Raw genomic sequence first — 17,171 nt, 5'->3', positions numbered from 1 at the left:
TTAAATGTGAAACTCGGCAATCTGAGACTAAGGCAAACATGTAGCCACCTCAGCAACTTCATTATTTCACTTGGGACTTGAAAGACTGGATCTTTATATTTTTCTGCAAATAGATTTGCCCTTAAGCTGTGGGCAAGAAGCTTCCAAAGTGCTTTGTGCTTTAAAAAAAAAAAAAATAAAAAAAAAATCAGTTATTGGTCATAAATTTCCCATACAGTTTTAAAACCTATGTTCACTGTCCAAGCAAATTCACTGATATGCAAACATCTATACACAGATCATGTTGACTTTTCCACCCAGCAGTATTCAGCTTCTAGAGTTCAAACCTTCTTTGTAATTTAAAGAAGTTACCCCTCACCACACAGGATGTTGTCAGACCACTTGTTTTCTGCACTCAGCTGTCTCTGCAGGAATGACCTGCTAGAAAACTTCAGCTGCTTTTATTTTGATGGTCTCGGTACTTCACACATTCCCTCTGACTGGACAACTACAATCTGAATCCCTTGATTTAGCTAGCAGCAAGTACTCTGGGGATAATTGGAATAAATGTCCTTGGTATAGTTTTTATTTTCTTTATTTCCTTTTTTTTTTCTTTTGCTTTTCAGCAAATGAAAAGATTGAAGACATCAATGGCTGCCCTAAAAATAGGTCTCAAATGGTAAGTAGTAAAGTGGTCTGTGGTTTGTGTGCATGTGGTTGAGAACTGAAGAGTGTGTGACTTCAATGTCTGAGACATCTAAGAGGTTTTAGTTAGTTTTTCACAGTAGTGAGAGCAAAGGTGTAATCTGAAGAACATTAATATTACAGTTTTTGCCCTGTTCTCCACAATAGCTGAATAAGGCCTTATAATTTATTACATACTTACAATCAGTATTGTTCTCACTAAAATTAAATACTGAAATCAGTATTTTATATTTCTGAAGTACCTCGTAATTACACAGGAATGTATAAAAATAGAGAGAGCAGTACTGAAAAAGCAGAATTAGCTATCAATTTAAAGTTGGATTAGGAGTTCCTATATCCTTTGAAAATAAATAAATTATCAAATTGCAGTCAATGAACAAATTTCAAATTGCAAACTTTCAGATGTTTACTGTATGCAACTTGGGTTTGACTGCCAAGTTTTAATTTGTAGAACAAGTTGGTTGTTATCTCGCTTATATATAATAATTAAAGCTGGAGAACCAAAAATGAGTGCAGCAAAAGTAACAGCATGTAGAACTTCATGAATATGTTACTGGCAGAACTTTACTAGTAATGCAAATAATAAGAAATTGATCCTAAGAGAGGGGTGCTTAACATTTATGATACTTTAAAGAATGTTATTTCCTTCTGTATCTTGAGGAAAAAATAATTTTACAGTATCATTCCAAAATCATCCCTTTGACTTGCAAATGCTCACTTTGGGGTATGTGAATGTCTGTCCTGTGTGTGAAGCTGTTTTCATGTTGTTCGTGTTTATGACTGTTCCTAACTGCCCACAACCACTCTCATAGTTAAATGAAAGACTGAATATTGATGAGAGTTTGACAGTCAGAAACCACAATGTGTTGTGCTGCTCTGCTTTGGCTCTTTGTTGTTTCTTGGAAGTTATGAATCTTGCTCAAAGTCATCTAAAAGATTTATCATTGCTACTTTTTACTCCTTTGAAAGATGTTGGTTACTCTTCTCGCTGTAGCCACAGCAGCTGTCTAGAGTATAAATAATTGAGGAAATTTTGACAATTACTATAATTTAGTGTTCCACAAGTGTACTGTAAGAAGAACTGCTTTTCATTCAGGACTGGCATCTGTAATAAATTCCAGGACATTGTAGCTAACAGTCACTTAGACCTTAGAGCAGCTTCCAGTGCCTAACAGGGATGAAAAGAAGCCTGGAGAGGGGCTTTGGACAAGGGCCTGTAGGGACAGGACAAGGGGAATGGCTTTAACTTGACACAGAGGAGACTGTGATGAGATCTTAGGCAAAAGTTCTTCCCTGTGAGGGTGGTGAGGTGCTGGCACAGGTTGCCCAGGGAAGCTGTGGCTGCCTCATCCCTGGCAGTGTTCAAGGCCAGGCTGGACGGGGCTTGGAGCAACCTGGTCTAGTGGAAGGTGTCCCTGCCTGTGGCAGGGGGTTGGAACTGGATGAGCTTTAAGGTCCCTTCCAAACCAAACCAGTCTAGGGTTCTATGTGCTGCATCAGGAACTGTGAAGAGCACTGGAAAGAAGTGTTTGCTATGCATTGCCATCTCCTCTGATACTACTCTGGTTGCTCATTCAGGAGGGTGGTGAGTGGGACTGTCTTCCCTGTTCATGAGACCTATTGCATCAGTCATAGCAAGGCATGCCCAGCAGTTTTCCCTTACATGAGAAAAAAACAAGGATTATGCTCTTGGCTTGTTTTTATTAAGTGGGCATACTTACAGAGCTCTTTATCATCTTACAATAAAGACAGTAAAGCAAGAACCTAAGTATCTTCATAGAGGTGGTGTTCATACAGTTGCTTGCAGTGTCTAAGGAGACAACCCTTTTGCAGGTCTCCTGCATTCCTGGAAAAAATGAGATGTTAGAGTGTTTGTTTAGATACAGCAGTCTTCATTCTCTGCATTTCCATGCACTTTCCTCTTATAGCTTACAAGCATTCTCCAGAGTATGGGGAGTGGTGTTTGTGTTTGGTATTTCTGGTTGAGAGGTGACAAGAGGCGAGGCTGTCCAGTCAGTTCAAACACTGAACCAGGTGATGTCTGGTCTTACATTTTCAAGTGAATCTGTCAGCTGCAGTGTCTTTATCTTTATTGTAGTGTCTGTAAGGTGGTAGTGTCTGTAAGATGAGTAAATTTTTCAGGGGAGACATTGTAAATGAATGTTTGACTTTGCTCATTAAATAGAAATACAACAGACTTCAGAGGGAAGCCTTGTATCATTGTCTTTCCCCCTGTGGTCGCTTGTGTTTGCTTGATGCTGTGAACAAGCACACATGTGAGCTGAATTGTGAAGAGCCAGCTCATGTCCAGCCAGATGTGTTAGCTTAGAAAGCTGGAGCACATCTGTATCTTCCAAAGCCATTGAAGGGGGGTGTGAAAGCAAGTATATTTGCTTTTATGTGGCGCAATCCTAAACCAACAAAGCCCACCAAACCTTAGTGAGCTCAGCACAGAGCCAGATCAGGTCTCTGCATTCTTGTTTCCATTGTTCCATGATCGGAGAGCATCATACAAATTCACACAAATTGAACATTAGAGACAGCTTGGGTCTGTCAGGCTCAAAGCCAGTGCTAATAAGCCTTGTCAAATTAAGTTTAGTACTGCAGAACCGTTTGGGACCATCAGTGCTTATTAACCTTGTCCCAGTGCCAGGAATGACATGACAAGGACCCCCGCTGGCTCCATGAAAAATCACTTAGGTGAGAACCTACCCCTGTTGTCATCTTATCTGGTTTCTCTGCTTTGGGGAGTATCTCTGTCTTCCTTTGCTCCAGATAAGAGTTGGCTGGCTTCTGTATAATCTATGCTGTATCTTGTCCTCTGCATAAGACCTATTTCAGGGTGGTGGTTTTTTTTCAAACCTCTCTATTTCTGTACTGTAGCTATTCCTCTCCACAAAAGCCTGTAATTGGGATGATTAGTTCCAGCTGGCATGTGGAAAATCCTGTGGTTAATAGAGGGTGTAGCTGAACGGAGCAGAGCCTCTGGGACCAAGAAGGTTTGGAGACTGTCACCACAACTGCATTTGGATTTTTAGAATGAAGCTTCAGATAATACTGGCTTAGTTCTTGATAACTGTGTGAAGGAGGACAAAACAAGACTAGCTTCCACTCCTGAAGGCTAATGAAAAACAGAATGAGGTCAATAAACCTGAATAGAGTTATCTCTGCTAATATCACTTGGTTATAGAAGGACAAGAGATCTTTTTTTTCTTCCTTTCTTTCAACTTGACTCTTGTTTTGGGATGATATTAGAGCTTAACATTTGGCATCCTGCAGATTCTGGACTGTATAGAAGGTATTGTTTAATACCTGCCCTTCTAGGATTATCCTTATTGATTTGGGGATCTTTGCATATGTTACCTATTGAAAAGGGTTCATATACTTATATTTGTAATAGGATAAACAAAAAATAAGAGTGCTTAAGTGAGCTGTTATATGCTGTATGTTATGTATCAAGTCTGGCTGTAATGACAGCCTGTCGAAATCTTGCTCTACAGGGACTGCGTTCTGTCTGTGAGGAAACGTGTAAAATGCTCAGGTTTGGAAGGAGGTTTCACAGGCAATGTTTTTTTGCACAGTATGATAGCTGAGTATTTTCTTGTATATTGATACATCTTCTTGCATAGCACGGCAAAGAGAGGGAGGGAGGTGGTTGTGTTACTCATTATGTGTAAGTGATAAATCATAACAGATGAGATAATGGTGGAGATTAGATGATATAAGAAAAAGGCAAAAGATAAGACATCTGAAAAATCAGAGCATGAAAGTGGAGAGTGAGGTGAAGGAAAGAAAGATCCATATCAGCTAGACCAGAAGTGGCTGGGGAGAGAGACAAGTAAAGAAAGCTAATGTTGAAAATGTGAACTTGAAGTCAGACACTTGCCAGTGAAGGGATATATTGACAGGCACAGGCAAAAGCTGAAGCACAGCTGAAGATGGGACTGGAAGAAAGGATAAAAGAAGTACCAGCAAGGTGTCTTACAGGACAGGTAGAGGGGGTTTTCCACCTCAAATGTAATGGTAAGAAATACTTAGTGTGGTATTGGAAAGAGATAAGACGTATCTATACACCTATATATATATAAGAAAAAATATGTGAGAAGAGACTACTGAGAAAATAGATTTATTTTTTCTAAGGTTGAAAATAAAATGAAAGAAATAATGACAGATGATGATGCTCTAGAAAGAACTGGAATGTTAGGTGTGAATGTCTGAGAAGTGATGGTGTGTTACCCTTGCTACTGAAGCCTGAAGGAGCAGGGTGGTAGCAAAGCTGTCAGTGCTGAAGGGAAGGGGTTGGGGGATCTGTAGGAGGGTACACCAGACTCTTTCAGTGTTCCATGCTAGGCTTGGGGAAATATGGGACACCCAAAACAAGAATTTGGAGCAACAGAAAGGCATGTATGCTGAAGCAACACCACAGTTGCCTCCTATAAAGAGAGGAGGGAATAACTGGGTTTGCAGTTCGGGAGTATTATTTTCAAGGATGACCACTTTGTGTATACAAGCATCAGTTATCAAATAACAAAAAGGAGGTATTTATTTTCTCTGTGTGTTGACCAGAAGTTTTTCACAAATTTTATCTTTCTGATGCAGATATCAAGCTGAACCAGTAAAATAATACTGCTCAGTCTTTCTGTCACTGTTTATCTTGCAGACATAAAAGAATCTTGTACTGCAACTTGGGTCTGCATTTCTTCCCAAGGACTTTATGAAAGTCAAGGTGAAGGCTGTGTTTTCCTTACCCCAGTGATGGCAATTCAACCGTTATTTTAATATTTGACTGTTTTCTTGTATTCTGAAAATGAGCTGTTCTGTCATGTATGTGACACCCAATATCAAAGAACAGTTTGTATGAATATTCTCCAGCCTGACAAGGACCATGGTCTTGAAGTGCATGGTGCTGGGAGTTTTAATTCACTTTTTAGAGCCAGGTATCCACTTCCCTCCTCAATGTGACCCTTGCCAGCTCCATCCTCTGCGCTGAGTCTTTATTTTATTGACAAAAAGAGCATGAGAAGTTGAAATCTTCACTACTGTTTGTGCCTATGGCACATGTTGTCCATATTTCTGTGTTCTTTTTTTCAAAAAACATTTTAGTGAATTGAAATTATAAAGGTGAATGCTGGTGAACCCCATACTTCAAGGGTATACCGGGGAACATATTAATGAGTTGATTGGCAGGAATAAGATGAGCTGAAACCATCTGCATCACCCACGCAGCAAACTACGTGTGTGTAATACCCACTAAGTGTGTGAGCTGATGTGTTTTGTATAAATAATTGACAAAGAAATGGGAAAAAAATGAAATACTCTTATTTTTCGCAGGGAAAATAATTCTACCTTCATTTCTCAAGAGCAGACATCCACTTTAACCTGCTTCTCTAAAGATTTGGAGCATTTTTAAGAACCCAGTGTTGTATAAGCATTGCCATAGCTGGGTGCAAAAACCCCTCTGGATTTGTGGGGCTGAGGTCTGCTGCCTGGGCATGTTCTGCTAATTCAGATATACTGGAGAGATCAAAAGCATCACAAGCATGTTTTTCCTCTGCAAATTCCTAGCAGAGGATTTTTGGAAACATATCCCAGTGGTTAAATATAGCCATATTGTTTCAAGTCATCCTACTCTAAGGCTGCTTTGAGCAGTGCAGTAAAGAGAACTTTTCTGTCTTCTGGTGACCCTCCCCCCTGCTTTGTCTGGGGAGTTTGTATCTCACTACAGTAGATGTTTAAAAATTGAATCTGTTTGAATGTTACTGTAGTTAAAAAAATGGGTATCTTTAGGCCCTCACCTGTGATAAATTACTCACAGCTGAAGGTTAGCTGGAGGGGAAGATGTCACCCAGAGCTGTGCCAGATGCCAGCTCAGCTCCTTCAACTGCCTGTGGAGGCGCTTGGCCAAATACAGAGTTCAGGAATGCTTGATGCATTTTCTCTAAGCTCCCTGGGTTTCTCTTGATCATGTATGAACCCGTATTGTCATGTATGCAAGAACAACTTACCACAGAGGTCATCTGCCAGGTTACTTGTACTTAGATGTCCTTTTTCCTTATTTCATAATAACTACTACTCCTTGTTAAGATTCATTTTATTGTATCTTCTTCCCCCCTCCCCTGAGATTCAGACTGTTGTTATTCTCTCACACTTACCATTTATGTATTGGCATCAGTGAGACAGGCACAGTACGATCATAGGTTTCTGTGGCGCAGAGCTTGCAGTCTAAATAAAATCACAAGCCACCCTCTCACCCCTGCCATTGTCCCATATAGCAAATAACATGACAAATAGAGCTAGACTGGATTGGGAAAAGCCAGTAAACACATCTCCCTGCCATAAGGCATGATAAAGTGTCACTGGACAGGTATTTGTTTAATTTCTGGAGGGAAGGGCTTCCAAACCCCTACTGCTTGTGGAGATGGGAGGTACGGCAGTATGTACATACTGTTTTGTCCATCGAGTGGGTGTATGTGGTACCTTTGGAGGCATTGCTGATGACAGGCTGTCTGTCATTCCCATACAGGATCATCTTCATGGTCCCTGATGGTGTGCTGTAATTCTTTTTACTGTAGTGATGTAAGAACTTAGACCTCATGGTCTCTGAAAGAGTGTGAGGTTCCATAAGGAGCCACAGAGAAAAAGTAATTTTATGGAAAATCTGGAAGATGTGAGCTTAACTACAAAGACAGAATTAGATGCTAGTTGCTCATTTGTTTCACTGTTAATCTGAATTATGCCATTTCCAACACCTATGGTTGTCCCTGCTGTGTGGACTAAATACATGAAGCAGCAGATGCATTACAGGGCCAGGGTCATTCCACATACGCATTTGGAGATCTCTTTATCTTCCACTTATGTACTTACACCTGCACCACAGCCTAGAAAAAGAATTGGGTTTTGCCATGGCTGTTACTTATGTAGAATTATTACATAAATATACCTTTTATGCAGTCCTTTGCAAACACACAGCTTCTTGCTATGTTTTGTATAAATGGGGAAAAAATGGGAAATCATGGGAAGTGTTAAAAGACTGTCTTCACCTTCATGGTGTTTTCTTGGTGAGGCTCTACTAGGTGCAGAGGAGTGTATTAACTGACTGTTGAATTTGGTGCCATGAGCAAAAATTGTGCTGTGACTAAATGCTGCATGGAGTCTGTCAGGGGTCAGTTAGGGTTCTTATACAGGGTAAATGTTATCTAGGCCATTGCTTTATGCACTGTAACTGTGTGTGATGATGGTTATTTTAATTAATCAGTCTGCAAAGGTGATAGATATCCAGAAAAATCTGTTCTTATTCCTTTTATGTGGGATGATTTTTATCTACTTAAACAGTACTATTGTGCTAGTCTGATGCAGTTACGTAGGAGATGTTATCCAGGATCCCAGAAATGATCCTGGATGTGCAAGGAAGGGGGGGGCACATGTGTTGATGCCCCTTCAGCCACCGGAATCAATCCTTTGCAAACAGGTGAAGCTGTCACCCTCAGGCCTCAAGATATCAGTATGCATGTCAGCCTGGGAACAGGCTGTAGCCGTAGCTCCCTTCCCATGGAGCTGTTTTAGGAACCAGCAACTGCTGAGTTCTCTATTGCAAGAGGTCCTTGCAGTGACACAGCCCTGAGGTGACCATTGCTGCTTATCCACTTGTGTATATTTGAAAAACAGAGCCAGATGCTTGACTGGTATGCTGTCGTCACCCTTGCACTGAGAGTGAATCTGTAATTGACTGGCATTACTTCAAATAAATTTTTGACTGGTAGGTTGGTTTCCTGTTAAAATTATTCATTTAATAAGTGCAGCAGTGTTAATACAAAACATCTTCTCTGAGCTAAAAGCTCTTTGTCGTAACATTTTCAGTGCAGCTCTTGCTACGAGTGTGAAATTCTGGATTTCTGCTGCAAATTCACATTAGTGACAAGCAGAGCCTTCAACACTTGAGCTAGTATTGGAGGAAATACAACAGTGCATAAGAGCCAGTGTTTACTGCATGGAGTGGGTTAGCATCAGTCCTCCCTTTTAAGCATTTATGCTCTTTAAAAGTATCTTTTAATGTAGAATTCCAGGGTGTTTTGGGAAGAAGTCTATCTTCACTAGATACCAGTCATATTTTATATTTAATCCCAACTGCACAGCACTCAAAACATAACTTTCAGTCTGGAAACCCCAGGTAGAAAAGGGGCTTCTGCAAGCAACCAGTGATAGCAGAAATGAAGTGTTCATGGGGCTCACTATCCTCCTCATCATGTGTTTGCTGACCACAGCCATGGTTTCTCCCCAGCTATTGTTGTCTTCACTTATACAGAAACAGAGATTTAGTGCCAGTAATGTACAGCTAGTGTGGTATGAATAGAATCTGGTCAAGTGTTTATTGAGACTAGCAAAAATTATATTTCCAGGTATATTTGTCAAAGAAGTTTTTGTCAAAGTACCCCTTTTTTTCTCTTCTCTGTAGGAAAATTTCAGTTTTGACTAAATTAACCTGAAAAGCTGAATTTTAAACTAAATTAAGACAATTTCTATAAACCCTTCCATCTCCCTCTCCCAGACCAGATGAGCTTTGGCAGGACTTGAGTTGTCCAGGATTGCCTGAAACCATTCCCAATACAAGAGGGCCCTTTGGGTGCTCTTTGATGTGATTAGAAATCTTGGCCAGCAGGTATCACATCTCTTTGTGGGGCTTACAGCCCCAATTTTTCTCTCTGTTAGGCATGTTGTCAGTGAATATTGAATGCTTGTCCCATTATTTCCTGAGGAAGAGTTGAAGCACAGGAAAGCTAAGGTTTTACCCGGGGTTATAGCAGAGGGGATGCAAGAGATGAGGCTTAGGCTAGTTCTCTAGTCTTAGGTTAGTGCCCAAACTGTCCTTTTTTTAAAAAACCCAAAGTAATGCAATTATAGCAGAGAGAGAATCAACTCTTGGGCGACATGGTCTAGTGGAAGGTGTCCCTTCCCACGGCAGGGGGGTTGGAACTGGATGATCTTAAGGTCCTCACCAACCCAAACCATTCTATGATTCTATGTGAAAACTGTACCCATGATAATAGATTTTTATTTCAGTGGCTGAATCTGTTGTAACCTGGCTTCAGAGTATGAATTAGTTTCATTTGTCCTTACATTCCATCTATTATTTCTAAGATAGCCGACAAGTTCTGTCAAAATCATGAAACTTAATTTTGACAGAGGCTTTTATCCAAATAGTCAAAAGCAGCATGCTATTTTCTTTTTAAAAAAGGTACATCTTGACTGGGATAAGTACTAATGAAGATTTATTTTATAAACAGCAATAATAGTATTTATGTCCTTATGGGGAAAATGGAATTTGTCTTGGTATTTCTGATGTGTGTGTGTGTGTGTGTGTGTGTGTGTGTGTGTGTGTGTGTATGCGTTCCGGAAGTAGTGCAAATGAGATATTATTTGAAGGGAGAACCATCCCTCTCCCAAAACTCCAGTTCTGTAAAGATTGTCAATGTTTATGCTCTTCCTAAACTTTATGGTATAAAAATACTGAGTGTAAAAGCTTGATCTGAAAATACTGGCAGAAATAGATTTTTGCCTTAAGAAACAGCTTGTGGTGAGCTTTTTCCTTGTTTCTGCGTTATATGTGAATTCTGCTGGAATATTGCATAAAAGCTTGTGAAACTTGAAAAACTTGCACATGAAATCAATCTTCTTTTTCTCCTTTGAAAACTGATATACTGGACATAATATGGAGCCTCAAGTTAAATGGAGAGCACTGGCTTTAATATAAGTAGGGGGTTTTCTGGATAAGCTTAGAAAAACTCCCCATCTATCACCATAAAAGCTGGGAGCAGAGGTCTTGCATCATAACTTCCCATGGTTTCTAAGTGAAGGAACTTACTGTAAGTTTAATACTGATTTTTTTGTTGGAGGAAAACATCTGTTTCTGTTACAAGAGCAGGACTAGTGATAGTTTACCCCCTGTGTTTGACTTGGCAGAGTTGGACTGGCAGCTTTGGCTGTAGACCATTTCCATGTTCAAGTCTTTTGTCTGATATAGTCAATGTTCAACATCTGTTGGTGCACACCCATGGGTATCCATTTACAGGATGGGGATATTTGTTTTGGGGTTTCATTTTGTTTCTTACATTCCCTATTCTGTTCATACAGGCCAGGGCATGTTTTCTTTCTAGCACTGACAAGAATAGAAATTGAAGTTGCTATTATATGATCAGAGCAAAAATTTGTGTGGGTTTTGTGGCTTGCGTTGTCGGAAATGCACAAATTGCTGTAGGGTACATGTGAGAATAGAGGTGAATCTGAGTAATACCTGGGAAAGTTACAGTGAAATAAGCATTAAGTAGAAGTATTCTGATCCATACGTAGGAATTCAGTGAAGCAGTTAAATGTGTGTGTATCTGCAGAAGCTAGGAAGGAACGAGGAGCATGCAGGTCTGGTGGGAATGAAACCCAACAATGTGTAGTGATGTCCTTTACAGAAGGACTTAGAAATCAGTAAGAATGTGTGACCAGTAGCTTTTAATCCTGTTTTCCACCAAGAAGCTGATGGCCTTCGTGGTGTAACAAAGCAACTGCTGCTGGTCTGGTGTTTGAAAGTTAGGCATGTGCACTCCTTAGCCAGGATGCCTTCTGCTTCTATCTGGCCAGGTATAAAATGCTGCCCAGAGATTTGTGCTAAGAGGATGTTTTGAGGTAGCTGACTGAAACATGCCTTTTGCCTCTGTGAATATGAGATTGGAGTTGTGACACTTGATATTTTATGTTTAATTCTATAGGAGTTTATTTTTTTCATGTTATCTCCTCACTGTAAGAAAGGAGGGGGAGCCCCCAGAGCAGGGCTGCCTTTAGGTATGGGCTCAGCTGTCCTAGCCTGGCATTTAGGGGCATTTCAGAAGGGATACTCATTATATAGGGTGTGTGACTGACACTGGGTTTTGAGAGTCGACTACACTTCAAATGGCTTATTTATGCAGCAGTTCAAGATTGCAAATTCGTTTGATGCTTATGGCAAGGCTCAGTTTTGAACACTCCTAGTCATGTGTCAGAGTGAGGTAATCATTGTGGATGTCTGTCCTTGGCTTTCCTTGTCCTTTTGCACAGCTTTCCCCTATTTGGGTAAGCGGGAAATGAGAGCATCCAACTGCCATCTTTCCCGTTTTGCTTCTGCTCTGTTAGATATTGCTGGCAAAGCAAATGGGAAATCAGAGTTGTCAGCCAAAACCCGATTGTTGCTCACAGTGAAAAAAAAATATGCACTCCCCTTTGCAAATCCAGTCCTTTTGTATCTACTTTTGAGGGGTTTAAGTGATACATAGACTTGGCCAGGAAAGAACCCGTAGAGTCTCAGTGATGATTTGCTGCTGAATACTGTAATTTCAAGGATGCAGCTCTATTGTGTTGGAATTCACAACGGTGCAGGGTCACAAGGTCTTTGCTTAGCTGAGATCTATCTAAGAGCTTCACTTCTATCCTAGGTAAATTCATGTAAATGGTATGACTACCATGCTTCTGCTTCAGACTAGCTTGCTATCTCCAACCCTCTGTGCACTTTCTCCATAAAAAAATTACTTGACAATTATAAATAGTTAGCTCTTATGTTAGTACAGCAGGGACTAGAGACAGAATCCTCTGTTGGAGCTTTTATAGGTGAAATTAATTAAATGTTACATTGTTGGAAATGCTTCTTTTTAAATAAACAGCGTGATTTCCAATGCATTAGACTAATTCAGCCAAGCTTAGGGCTCTTCACTAAGGCTAGTGGCCACAAAATAGTATTCACACCTATTTGACGTACAAAGGTTTCAGTAGCTTTCTTTGGTTTTTACAGTAGGAAAAAAGTGTTGATTTTTTCAAAGTGCTTCCCTCACACATCTCAAAATCATTGTTTTCATTCTTAGCACTTTGGAGGGTTGGAAGACGGCTCCCTGATTGAGCATTTTGCTGCTTACAAGACACCAGAGTGGCAAGTGAGCATGAGCCCTTTTCCACTGGAGCTGGATAGCAGTCACAAATCATGTTTATGTAGGCCACCAGCCAGTCATTGTGTGGGAAGCACCTTGAATTCCTACCAGAGGTTTCTTTTGCAAGCCTCTGTTACTACCACTTTATTTCATCATGTGTAGTTTTAAGTACTGACATAGGACACTTTCCTCTTTCTGTAATATTTTGACTCCTATGAGTTCTTGACTGTAATGCACCATATATTTTTGACAGTCCATGTTCTGTATTACTCTATTCTGTCCCAATCCGTTCCATCCTGTCCGTCCCCCCCCTTCCCCCCCCCCCCAGTTCTTTTTCCATACCACTGTAGCACCAAAAAGCCCCTGTTTCTCACAGCCTTTAGCTAGGCATCACTACTGGTGTGGCAAAGTAGCCTGTCTGTCTTTTTTCTATGGCAGCGAGGTCCAGGTGACTCAACCCATGGTCCACATACGCACCTCAAGCATTAGTGCTCTGATGGGGGGGGTCATCCCTTAGTCTGGGCGTGGCTAAAATGCTCAGTGAAATCCAAGGAAAGAAATGGTAGTGATTTTAAAAGGGGCTGTTTGAATCTGAATCAGATCTGCAATGAGAATGAGATTAGGAAGTCAGCAAGGACTACCGTGTAGCACTAAAAAATGAGGGTATAGAGGAGGAACTTGCTACCCAGAAGTAAATCCTAATCCAGTGGTCACTCTGTCCTAAAGGAGAGGTTGAGCAAAGGTGAGGGACCTGGGAAGAGAAGCAAAGGAGGACTGAAAAAGCTAGTTTGAGTTTCTACAACTGCATACCTAGAATGGAGATGAGTTATTGCTTATCTTTACCTAAGGAGTTCTCCTTACTAGGAGAGGAGGCATCTAGCCACAGCTGTGGAAGACTGGAAATGTTCTTGCAGCTTGTTAAGTGCGGGTAGCAGAACTAGATTGATGCTTTTATGTGGTGTTTATTCTTGCAAAGGTGAACTTTAGCTTTCTGGTAGAGTCCCAAACACCTCAATCAAAGAGCCATGTTGAAAACTTAAAAGGGTTGTTGAGCACTGAGGAAGGAAATGGGTAGAGATTGACTGTCATATCATCTTGAGCTGTGAACCTTTGAACTGCCCCCTGCTACAGTCTTTAAGGTCTGAATATGACAGGAAATGTGTTCTTTGGTGTCTGTCTGGGTTTGGAAGTATAGAGTATATATATCTCAAAGTATAATGAGGTTGATAAAAGTTTTGAGTGTATCATAGAATAGTTAGGGCTGGAAAGGACCTTAAGATCATCTAGTTCCAACCCCCATGCCATGGGCAGGGACACCTCACGCTAAACCATCTCACCCAAGGCCTCATCCAACCTGGCCTTGAACACTGCCAGGGATGGAGCATTCACAACCTTCCTGGGCAACCCATTCCAGTGCTCAACACCCTAACACGGAAGAATTTCCTCCTTATATCCAATCTAAACTTCCCCTATTTAAGTTTTAACCCATCACCCCTTGTCCTGTCACTACAGTCTCTCCCCAGCACCCCTATAGGCCCCCTTCAGATACTGGAAGGCTGCTATGAGGTCTCCACGCAGCCTTCTCTTCTGCAGGCTCAACAGCCCCAACTTCCTCAGCCTGTCTTCATACAGGAGGTGCTCTAGTCCCCTGATCATCCTCGTGGCCCTCCTTTGGACTTGTTCCAACAGTTCCATGTCCCTTTTATGTTGAGGACACTGGAACTGCACACAATACTCCAAGTGAGGTCTCATGAGAGCAGAGCAGAGAGGCAGGATCACCTCCTTTGACCTGCTGGTCACACTCCTTTTGATGCAGCCCAGGATACGGCTGGCTTTCTGGACTGCAAGCCCACTGTATCAGTGTTTATAATTGTTGAAATCACAGTTAGATGATGCTAGTAATTTTTTTGTTTCCCCGGTAGAAGACAATGCTTTTATTGTTAAGTTTATAGACAGTAAATCAGAGTTATAAAATGATTTGGGTTGGAAAGGACCTAAAGATCATCTAGGTCCAACCCGCGAAAGTACCATGAGAGAAATCCATGCTGGAGGTTTTCTGGCAGCCTCCCTTGTACTTTCTTACTTTGACAAGGATGGAAAGTGCAGGTCAGCCTCCATAATGCCATACAGCCCTCACTTGTATGTATTTTGAGGGCAGACAGGAGCTGAGAGGGAAAGCTGCATCTTTCACATTCCCTTTTGATGTCTCCAACTTTCACAGAAGAAAGGTGGTTCATTGAGAGCAAATGTGGGGCTTGCTGTCTGTATCATTCCCTATCTGTAAAGTGGAAGCAGTATTTTGTTGTGATGTTTGGGTAATTAACAAATTAATGTTTGCAAGCTATTCATACATGGAGACCCTATTTTGTCACTTCCTGATCATCGTCATGAAATACAAAATTTCTCAATGGTATTATCCAAGTCTTCTCTGCAACTACACATGAAACATGGTATCTCCTAAAATGCTGTTCCTTGCAGCCTCTTGAGGTGTCTCAGCTTAGCCTTTTGCATAGAACCATAGAATAGTTTGGGTTGAAAGGGACCTTCAAAGCTCATCTAGTCCAAGCCCCCTGCAATGAGCAGGGACATCTTCATCTAGGTCAAGTTGTCCAAAACCAAAACAGTGCTTTGGTCTGGGGTGGGGGGTAGCAGGCATCTGTCTGCGTCTTCTGGAGACAACAACAGAGCTTTGGTGGTAGCTTGATGAGAAACTACGTGTGAAGCCACTGTGAGACCTCTACTGCAGTTGAGGTACAGTGGGGGAAAAATGCCTAATTCGGCCATTCCTGAGTTTACCTTGTTAGGAAGGGCCTGAGTGCTGTCTGTATATAGCAGCTGTAGTCACCAGCAGTCAGACCTGTTGTGCAGTATCATGGAATCACAGACTGGTTTGTATTGGAAAGGACCTTAAAGCTCATCCAGTTCCAGCCCCCTGCCACGAACAGGGATGCCTCACAGTAGACCATGTCACCCAAGCCCCATCCAGGCTGGCCTTGAACACTGCCAGGGATGGAGCATTAACCACTTCTCTGGGCAACCAGGAGACCCTACCTAGTCAAAATGAGTTTGATCCCATGCGATGTAATACCTTTGTACCATGTCTCTGAAGGGCAGGATTTGCCCCACAGCGACCAAGCAGTTGTCTTTCATTTCCAACATGCAGCGAGTGTCACGAGTGGACATATTTTGGATTCCAGCCGGGGTTTCCTGTTACAGTTTTTATATTTGACTGCTTTTGTGATTTGTAGAAACTTCTGCCAGCTGTCAACTGAAGAACAAGTGGCAATCTGCCTTCTCAAGCAAATGAGGCCCCCAGGTTTATTTTCAGTTTCATGTTTGTTATGCTTACTGTAGGTTGAAAATCCTGGCATAACATCCTTGACCCTTACTAAGATACGTAGTGATTGCCTGCCGTGGTTAGAGTATTAACTAACTTGCTTCATGCAAGTGCAAAGAACAGAAAGTCCTGACCCACGTAATAATCAATTTAGTAACTGAGGAGGTATCACATTATGGTCTCCACAGAACGAGCAAAGGGACATTTGATGTGGTACAAACACTGGGTGCAAATAAAGGGTAGCAGGCACTGAAAATCTTACAGTTATTATAATGTATTTTCTCTTTGTGTCTCTCTGATTTTTTTTGTTTATTTGTTTTTGAACAGATTGAAAACATAGATGCATGTCTGAGTTTCTTGGCTGCTAAGGGAATTAACATCCAGGGGCTGTCAGCAGAAGGTGAGTCAATTGGTGGCTTAAAATTTCAGTTTTAAATGAGAAACCTGAATTACTGCTTGTGATTGCAACCAGAACATGAAGTGGCATGGGAGGTTAGTTTGGATCATTTAATTTTTTGGCAGTCTTTACTTCTTTTTTTTCCCTGTCTCAGTATGGAAGGTGAATAAAATGCGTATCTAATTTCCACAAAGCTGACTTGTAAAAATAATCAGTGAGACTGTATTGGAATTCAGTCACTTCTTTGTTTCTTTCTGTTAAAAATCCTAGAAATTTCTCATCTAAGTTCTGTAATGGGCACAGTACAGAATAATGTCATTATATTATTTTTAAATTTTACACTTTACAGATATTCAAGGTGAACTGCTGGCAGTTGCTTGCTTTGTGAGAGACATGATTTTCTCATTCTTCAATTATTCTTTTACCTGAAGTAGTATCCTTCATTGCCTTTATGGTTAGAGGCATGTTTTCTTTCTCTGAAGGAATCCTGTGGCTCAAACAAGGAAGGCAAGCAAGGATGTGTAGGTGTGGTGGGCTCACTCCTAGCATGATGGGAGAGAGAATAGGAAGAGGAGGAGTGAGGCAACACATAAGATAGTTTAATGAGTGAAGGAAAGAGGCTTAAAACCAAACCAAGTGATGCAAAGGCAGTCACTTACCATGTCCCACAAGTAGACACTGTGCCAGTATTGCTCAGCAATAGCCAAAACACTGGTTCCTTATCAACACTGGTTTAGTCACAAATCCAAAACCCAGCACTATGCACTTTATGACAGTGACTTGAAGTCTGAGCTGAAGCACACTTTCACTTGTC

The 17,171-nt window shown here is 41.2% G+C and overlaps 1 protein-coding gene and 1 long non-coding RNA gene across 4 annotated transcripts in view; one reads left to right on the top strand and one right to left on the bottom strand.

The window, feature by feature from the left end:
• Positions 1–17,171, top strand: part of NAV2 (neuron navigator 2) — a 220,797-nt gene that overhangs the window by 65,772 nt on the left and 137,854 nt on the right. For both annotated transcript variants that reach the window (XM_062607289.1, XM_062607288.1), the window contains exons 3-4: positions 606–658; positions 16,288–16,360. In XM_062607289.1, the coding sequence (XP_062463273.1) occupies positions 606–658; positions 16,288–16,360 (126 nt within the window). The remainder of the gene's footprint in view (positions 1–605; positions 659–16,287; positions 16,361–17,171) is intronic.
• LOC134157866 (uncharacterized) lies at positions 2,377–17,128 on the bottom strand. Of its 2 annotated transcripts, XR_009962497.1 has the most exons (4): positions 17,017–17,128; positions 16,783–16,899; positions 7,162–7,250; positions 2,377–2,530 (listed from the first exon to the last, which is right to left on the bottom strand). It is a non-coding gene; the product is annotated as an uncharacterized LOC134157866 (long non-coding RNA). The 2 variants fall into 2 exon arrangements; XR_009962496.1 differs by lacking the exon at positions 7,162–7,250.

Source organism: Pezoporus occidentalis, unplaced genomic scaffold (genome assembly GCF_034315485.1).
Source record: "Pezoporus occidentalis ecotype Australia unplaced genomic scaffold, CSIRO_AGI_Poc_V1 ctg121, whole genome shotgun sequence".
NCBI classification, from domain to species: domain Eukaryota; kingdom Metazoa; phylum Chordata; class Aves; order Psittaciformes; family Psittacidae; genus Pezoporus; species Pezoporus occidentalis.
This window is presented reverse-complemented; position numbering and strand designations above follow the sequence as displayed.